Source organism: Callionymus lyra, chromosome 5 (genome assembly GCF_982586985.1).
Source record: "Callionymus lyra chromosome 5, fCalLyr1.hap1.1, whole genome shotgun sequence".
NCBI classification, from domain to species: Eukaryota; Metazoa; Chordata; class Actinopteri; order Syngnathiformes; family Callionymidae; genus Callionymus; species Callionymus lyra.
The window spans coordinates 4,559,122-4,568,082 of record NC_141822.1 but is presented as its reverse complement, the minus strand read 5'-3'; the positions used below and the strand labels follow the sequence as shown (position 1 = coordinate 4,568,082).

Genomic DNA, 8,961 nt, shown 5'->3' with positions numbered 1-8,961 from the left:
CAAAAACACATTTTCTAAATGCAATATTCTTTGGTTTATTCAATATAACATCGACATCTTTATATTTACTTTCTTACACCTTCGTTCTAAGATCACAATTAAAACTACTTTTATTGTTGTAAACACAACCGTGGATATTATGTGGTGACAACACAAAATTACATGTTAATAATGAATAAATTAATACAAATAACACAAAATTACATGTTAATAATGAATAAATTAATACAAATAACACAAAATTACATGTTAATAATGAATAAATTAATTAATACAAATAACACAAAATTAGTGCAACAGTCCATACTTTCCATTTTGCACATTTTCTGCACTTTATACATAATTACATTTTTATTTATGATTAACGTTGTTTTTTTTTACTGTTGGTGGAACAATTCACTAGCAATTGAAATAATAATAATTCTGGTTCTGATGTATAAACATGTTTTTGTATAGAATATAGATATATATATTAGATTATTTTGTCCATTATATATACTGTGTATATACAAAATGTACCTTTCAATGTAAAACATATTTAATTCAAATCTTAAAAAAGCTTTAAAATACTCGACATTTCAAGAATAAAATTCAAAGTGTCAACATTTGAAACATGAAAGCGTTCAATATTCTGACACTGATTGACTTCCGTCCTCAAGTTTGAACTAATGTTTCTTATTCTCTCTGTGAACGATCAACACACTGTGGTGTGTTCAGAGGATGATGTTGTGAACTTAACAATATGTTCCGTTACTATGAATCACAAACAGAAAACTATAAATAGCAAATACAAATAAATAAAATAATTGGAATGAAAAAAAAACAGATTCATTCTACTTTTAAATGAGACATTGTCATAAAATGTCATATAAATAAATAATGAATGAGTGATATTAGTTCCCTTAAAATGTGTATTATTCATATAGAATATTACAAATTGTATTTTAAATTCAATATAAAATGTTGGTGTAATAGGATATCAAAAGAGTTCTGAGGTACTTGATCAACTTTGATTATACCACTATTATACTATTGTACACTATTATACCTATATTTTTATATTGAATTTAAAAAACTTACAAGTTAAAAAAATATTGAGTTCATGAAAATATTCATTAATTTTTGGAATAAAAATATCAAACTTTAGGTGTAAAATTAGAAAATTATTCAATTAAAAACACATATATATATATATATATACATATATATACTGTATATATATATATATATATTGTAGTGATATGTAGTCACAAATAAACAAGCGTGGAATATCCGTGTAGGAGTTTTATTAACACACGTCTTTAGCCGTAGCTTCGGACCAAGAACAACACGTCACTCCCGATGTATCCATGCGCCGTGCGCTATAGAAAACATAGTCCCTTAACACCACATCTCCCTTCCTTTGAGTCTGTTGAGACACAGTGTTACCAGAACCTAATAAACATTTTCTTCAGAACAAATCAATAGAGATTTGTGCAAACAATATTTCAAGCATGTTTCTCGTAACATTTCTAATATCCCAGATATCACTCCTTTAAACAATTTCTTCCGAGCAGATGACTTTCACTACCACAGAGGACGTGAACTTTGAACTTGTAATGTCTCTGTTTACTCCTAGTAGTCGCTGTGAAATAACCCAAACACTCAAGGCGACCTCCTGGGCTGTCCAGTGGTACTTGGACCTTCTTTAATGCAGGTTTTCCACTCATCAACTTGAATGTATTTTCTGATATAACAGTGGTATCAGCGCCAGTGTCAATTTTAAAGCTCATCAGAACGTCAAGAATTCTGAGTTTCACTTTCCAGGTCACTAGAGTCGTTTACTTCTGTGACCTCTCCTAGGAAATGTAGATGATGGTCGTCTGTCCTCACATTGACCTCATTGACTGTGAACGACACACAGCAGCAAAATGTTGCATCTTTTTACATGTGTGGCTCTCAGAGTTTCTTGCAGGACATCATCTCTTAAATGAGCTTTTCCACATCTGTAGCACTTCTTTCTTCCTTTTGATGCATGTGCTTGATTTCCTCTTCGTCCATGTCTCTGCATCTGACCAGCATCCTTCTTAGTTCTCCACTTTGATACTTCATTCAGGTTAGTTCTTGTCTCTGCGTGAGCTCCTTGTTCACTGATGGGACATTTAACTTGTTCTGATTGACGCACTAACTCGACCGCTTTGTCCGGAGTTAAGTCCGGGTTAACTGTAGCTTCTCTGACAGTTCCCTATCCAAGATGCCCACGACCAGTCTGTCAGGAATATTTTCATTTCTTTACTTCCTCAAAGGCACATGTGTCTGCGAGCTTGTGTGTATTTATTTACATTTATATATTTATAATATAACATGTATCCTCCGTGCTCTCACTGGGCTGCTGTACACGCTGGTGAAAACGTGCTCGTTCGTGTATGACATTAACTTTTGGCACAAAATAATTGTCCAGTTTGCCCAACATGGTTTCATCGTCATCTTCATCTTCTTCTTGAACAAAGACGAACGTTTTAAACACTTGCTCGGACTCTTTTCCAAGCGAATAGAGCAGCTACACACCTGCACCTCTTCCTCCTCCTTGTTTAGCTTCGTTGCCACGCGGTAGCGCTGGAAGCGTTGTCTCCACTCCGGCCGAAGTTGCGGGCGAGAAAAGTCCAAACTTTCTGGTGGGAAGAATTTCGCCATGATCCTTCAACTTCTGACACCATGTAGTGATATGTAGTCACAAATAAACAAGCGTGGAATATCCGTGTAGGAGCTTTATCATGATTCCGATTCTCAGTTTGAGCCCTACCACTCGGCCCTAACACTACGTTTGCGCGTGAGTTGTAGTGGATTCCCGATTCTACTTTCCACGTAGAGGTAGTGTTCAACGTAGTGCCAGGTCTCCCCACTAGAGGTAGTGATGTCGGAGGCACACTTCGAAACCGAGTGCTGACGGAGAGGGAACAATGGCGAGGAATTCAGAACACAAATGTGAGTATTCTCGCTTTAAAACTAGTGTGTCTTCATAAATTTCATGTGAAAGCATTGTTTTTGCTGATATTCCATGTTGATAAAATATAAACACACGGTGAAGATGCTACTGTTAGCAATTGTTTGTTCGTAAACTCTTGGGTATGCATTATTTTGACGATATTTCATGCTAATAAACTTTGAAGTTGTTCACTTTTAACAGTGAAGACGTTAGTTGTTGTAGTAGTGTATTTCATGTGAAAAGTATTATGTCTTGCATATAAAAACAATGTTTAATTTGACGCTAATTAAGCATTGTTTTCAACGATATTTCATGCTAATACACTTTTAAGAGTAACAGTGAAGATGCTATTGTTTGTGTATTTCATGTGAAAAGTATTATGTCTTGCATATAAAAACGATGTTTAATTCGACGCTAATTAAGCATTATTTTCAACGATATTTCATGCTAATTCACTTTTAAGAGTAACAGTGAAGATGCTATTGTTTGTGTATTTAATGTGAAAAGTATTATTTCTTGCATATAAAAAACTATGTTTAATTCGACGCTAACTTAGCATTATTTTCAACTACATTTCATGTTAATTCACTTTTAAGAGAAACAGGGAAGATGCCATTGTTTGTGTATTTAATGTGAAAAGTATTATTTCTTGCACATAAAAAACGATGTTTAATTCGACAGTAATTAAGCATTATTTTCAACTACATTTCATGTTAATACAATTTTAAGAGAAACAGGGAAGATGCCATTGTTTGTGTATTTAATGTGAAAAGTATTATTTCTTGCACATAAAAAATGATGTTTAATTCGACGGTAATTAAGCATTATTTTCAACGACATTTCATGTTAATACACTTTTAAGAGAAACAGTGAAGATGCCATTGGTGTATTTCATTAAAGCATTATTTTAAAGCAGTATTTTATGTAAATCATGTGTATTTGTGAAGACAACACTTAACAGTTCACCACACATCACTCATGAAAGCAACACAATTGATCATTTCCACATGATTTGAATGTCTGGATTATAATGTTATGTTGCCATGTTCTCCAGGATGATGCAGAATTCCCTGAACCGGGTCCAGCAGGTCCGGATTCTGTCACCGGTCTCCCAGCTTCAAGCCCTGCAACACCCTTACGGTACTTGGAGGAGGCAGCAAAGGAGGCATGAAGAGCAACAAAAAATTCTGGACTTTCTTTTTTTGAGTGTTTGTTCTTCTATATATTTAAGCATTATTTTGTTCAAGCACTAAAATACAAATTGTCAGTTATGAGTTTGTTTGGACAACCTCTTGCAAAGATGTTCTTCAGGCTGAAAACTGTTCTGTCAGTGGTCAATTTTGAAAGGTGCAAAATTTCAATATACCGGGAAAAATAATCAACCACCGCTAAATAAATTTGAAGATTTGTTTTTACAAGTTCTAGTGTTGTCATTCCTAAATACATATTTACATACATACTGGTACAATAAATATAAATGTTAAATTATAATCATTTTAATACAACAAACACTTCCTGCTGTAGCTCAGTCTCCACGTTGAACCATAACCGTAGTAAGTTGAAGTTGGTTCTGCAGTTCACTGAGAGAGAACCAGTCTGAGGAGGAAAATTCACACACTATTGGAAATGAGCATCAAAAAGAATAGTTTGAGTAAAAGATACTCAAAATATGTTCAAATACCTTCAGGTTTATGGAAGCGGTAAACTTATTAACGATTGATAAACAGCTACAATACGCTCTAAACATAGTTTACTACTGTTTTCATTCTTTTAGAAAAACAAACAGGTAAATAGAGGCTTATATTGACCATTGTTAGCTTGTAAATGCAGTCTTAAAAATACATACACATTAACTTACATCACAATAAGCTCCAAACTTTCTCTACTGTTTGCATCGTTGTAGAAAACAACAACAAAGAAACACGTTAATAGATCGCTTGTATTGAGCATTGCTAGCACGTTTAGCATCCGCTTACAATTGTGGTCGTAAAAAGTTCATAAACCTCAAAATACATCGATCAACACAAACACAATAAGCTCCAAATTTAGTTTAATACCGTTTGCACACTTTAAAAAACAAACAAAGAAACACATACATCGCTGGTAGCGTTAGCGTCTACAGAACTTATTTTCAAGCAAAATCTTTCCGTGAAATTTTCTAACAGCACTTGATGTTTCGATGAAATCTTCTTCTCCTGATAGGTCGGCGACTTGTATCTAGAAATGATTACATTTAGTTTTTTAAAGTTTCATCACTTGATAAGTAAAATTCAATATTGTTAGGTGTGTGTGCCTTTGTGTTTGCGTGTGTGTGTGTGTGTGTGTGTGTGTGTGTGCATGTGTGTGTGTGTGTTTGCATGTGTGTGTGTGTGTTTGCGTGCGTGTGTGTGTGTGTGTGTGTGCATGTGTGTCTGTGTGCATGTGTGTGTGTGTGTGTGTGTGTGTGTTCGTGTGTCTGTGTGTGTGTGTGTGTGTGTGTGTGCGTGTGTTTGCGTGTGTGTGCGTGTGTGTGTGTGTGTGTGTTCGTGTGTCTGTGTGTGCGTGTGTGTGTGTGTGCATGTATGTTTGTGTGTGTGTGTTTGCGTGCGTGTGTGTGTGTGTGTGTGTGTGCATGTGTGTGTGTGTGTGTTAGAATCAAGGTGTGTCGAGGACTTTGTCCTGCATTATCAGATCGTGGCAGAGACATGTGACTGAGACTATAAAAGAGTTCACCTGTGAAGGAGTGTTTCAGTCGCTGAGACATGGAGACTAGAGTTGATCTGAGATCTTGTTCCATCTGTCTGGATCTACTGAAGGATCCAGTCACTCTTCCATGTGGACACAACTACTGTAAGACCTGTGTTGAAGGTCACTGGCAGGAGAAGAACATCTACGAGTGTCCTCAGTGCAGACGGAGCTTCAGCGAGAGACCTGTCCTCCAGAAGAACACTGTGTTAGCAGAGTTAGTGGAGGAGCTGAAGAAGACTGGAGCAGCTGAGGACCTCTGCTTTGCTGGACCTGAAGATGTGACCTGTGACGTCTGCACTGGGAGGAAGATGAAAGCCCTCAAGTCCTGTCTGGTGTGTCTGGTCCCCTACTGTCAGGAACATCTTCAGCCTCATCGAGAAGCTCCGGCCTTCAGGAGACACAAGCTGGTCCAGCCGTCCAAGCAGCTCCAGGAGATGATCTGCTCTGAACATGAGGAGGAGAAGAAGATGTTCTGTCGTTCTGATCAGCAGCTCATCTGTTCTGTCTGTGCTGTGGACCAACACAAAGATCATGACATCGTCTCGACCACAGCAGAGAGGAGGGAGAGAGAGAAAGACCTGGATCAGAGTCAAGGAAGGATCCAGCAGAAGATCCAGAAGAGAGAGAAGGAAGTGAAGCTGCTCCAGCAGGAGCAGAAGAACATCAGAGTCTCTGCTGAGGAAGCAGTGAAGGACAGTCAGGAGACCCTCATCCAGATGATCCAGATGATCCAGAGAAGAATGCCTGACGTGGAGCAGAAGATCAGATCTCTGCAGGAGACTGAAGACGCTCGAGTCCAAGGACTTCAGGAGCAGCTGGAGCAGGAGATCTCTGAGCTGAAGAAGAAAGAGGCTGAGCTGCAGCAGCTGTCACTCACCGACAGTCACACCATCTTCCTGCAGAACTGGACCTCACTCTCAGAGGTCAGTGAAGACACGACCTCACTCTCAGAGGTCAGTGAAGACACGACCTCACTCTCAGAGGTCAGTGAAGACACGACCTCCTCCACGACCCTTGAGCAAACTCACCGTCGCTTCAAGGAAGTATCAGCAGCCGTGTCAGCCTGCAGAGACCAAGTCCAGGACCTTCTGAGGGACATGTGGACCGACATCTCAATGATGTTCCTTCTAGAGACCAGAGAGCAGTTCCTCACACACTCACAGGACATCACTCTGGATCCAAACACTGCAGACTCATGGTTGATGTTGTCTGAAGGAAACAAGAAAGTGACAAACATGGGAAAACGTCAGCCTCGTCCTGATCATCCAGACAGATTCAATAAATATCCTCAGGTCTTGAGTCAAGAGTCTCTGACTGGACGTTGTTACTGGGAGGTGAAGAGAACAGAAGGACGTGTTCATGTATCAGTTTCATACAAGAACATCAGCAGATCAGGAGGAGAAAGTTTATTTGGATGTAATGACAAATCTTGGAGTTTATGGTGTAACGACTCTGGTTGTTCATTTAAACACAACAACATCACAACTGAAGTCTCCAGTGTCAGACCCTCCACAGTGGGGGTGTACCTGGATCACTCTGCAGGTCTTCTGTCCTTCTACAGCGTCTCTGAGACCATGACTCTCCTCCACAGAGTCCAGACCAGCTTCACTCAACCTCTTCATGCTGGAGTCATAGTTTCATCCTCGTGTGAGTTTGTGAAGCTGAAGTAGACGACAGTGAGATTGTGAGTCTCCAGGAGTGACATCATCACATGAAGCTTCAATGTTTGGATGAACGTCTCTGAGAACGTTTGTCGTTTGTGCCGCAGTGAAGACACAGTGACGTCATGTGACTGGATTAGAACCTCTGTGATTGGATTGTTCCTGATGATGACGAGTCTTCTTTAAATCTTCTTTAATAAACACCTTCATGATCCGGTGATGATGGCAGCAGTCGTTACTCAAGTACTCCACAGTACTACAAATATATCCTGGTTACTACAGTATCTCATTGGATGTTATGGTTGCCTCTGTATCGTGATACGTATCATCAGATTCTTGACAATACACACACTTACACAGCCAGTCGTCCACGAGGAGTCAGAAAGAAGAAGAATTGATGTACATTTGGTTTGGATTCAATATTACAGTCTGAAAGGAATTTGATTTTGTGAAAAAAAGATTTTCTCCAAAGAAGTAAAGATGAAAATGAGTTCAACACAAACTATATCTTGTATCAGAGAAACCAGATCCTTGGATTCAGTGTTATGTTGAGTTATGCTGTATTTTAAAAATGTACATATAGAAACATTGATTTTTATTCACTCAAATCTCGTCTTAAAACACACTTTTATTCTCTTTTAACACAGCATGACACTCTGAGCTGTTTTTAGTACTTTTGACTTGTTTTATTCGATATTGTTTTGTTTTTGTGTTTTAACTGCTTTCTTAGTACTTTCATGTCATTGTACAACACTTTGTATCGACTGTTGTTTTTAAAGTGTTTTATCAATAAACTTGATTGATTATTTGTTCTTATTGAAATGTTAATCTAAATCAATGAATTATCCTTTTGAATCATTTATTTTAAATATATAAATATATAGATTATATATATATTTGACACATTGAGTTCAATATTCTAATTCCAATAATTCAAAAACACATTTTCTAAATGCAATATTCTTTGGTTTATTCAATATAACATCGACATCTTTATATTTACTTTCTTACACCTTCGTTCTAAGATCACAATCAAAACTACTTTTATTGTTGTAAACACAACCGTGGATATTATGTGGTGACAACACAAAATTACATGTTAATAATGAATAAATTAATTAATACAAATAACACAAAATTTGTGCAACAGTCCATACTTTCCATTTTGCAAATTTTCTGCACTTTATACATAATTACATTTTTATTTATGTTTATTGTTGTTGTTTTTTTTACTGTTGGTGGAACAATTCACTAGCAATTGAAATAATAATAATTCTGGTTCTGATGTATAAACATGTTTTTGTATAGAATATAAGTCTTAATTAAGAAGATAAATATATTAGATTATTTTGTCTATTATATATGCTGTGTTTATACAAAATGTACCTTTCAATGTAAAACATATTTACATCAAATCTTAAAAAAAACAAGATTTACAGTGTGTCTGTGTGTGTGTGTGTGTGTGTGAGTGTGTGTGTGTGTTTGTGTGTGTTTGTGTGTATATGTGTGTGGCAGTTTTCTGCAACTCTCTCCCACTGAAGGTCGTTGTGCTTCGCACGCCACTGGAGAATGTAGGGGGGAGCCAAGACAGTGAGGGCAGAGACGGCG

The 8,961-nt window shown here is 37.3% G+C and overlaps 1 protein-coding gene across 1 annotated transcript; it reads left to right on the top strand.

The window, feature by feature from the left end:
- The first annotated feature begins 5,706 nt into the window (after positions 1-5,706).
- On the top strand, positions 5,707-8,165 carry LOC148079082 (tripartite motif-containing protein 16-like). Its single transcript, XM_087790544.1, has 2 exons — positions 5,707-6,615; positions 6,676-8,165. The coding sequence occupies exons 1-2, from the start codon at positions 5,707-5,709 to the stop codon at positions 7,360-7,362; spliced, it is 1,596 nt and encodes a 531-aa protein (XP_087646670.1). The 3' UTR covers positions 7,363-8,165.
- The last annotated feature ends 796 nt before the right edge of the window (positions 8,166-8,961 follow it).

Bases quoted from the DNA above. Each gene is read 5' to 3' on its own strand.
- LOC148079082 (XM_087790544.1), top strand. From the start codon at position 5,707: ATGGAGACTAGAGTTGATCTGAGATCTTGTTCCATCTGTCTGGATCTA. The intron at 6,616-6,675 runs GTCAGTGAAGAC...TCACTCTCAGAG, and splicing joins ACTGGACCTCACTCTCAGAG to GTCAGTGAAGACACGACCTC.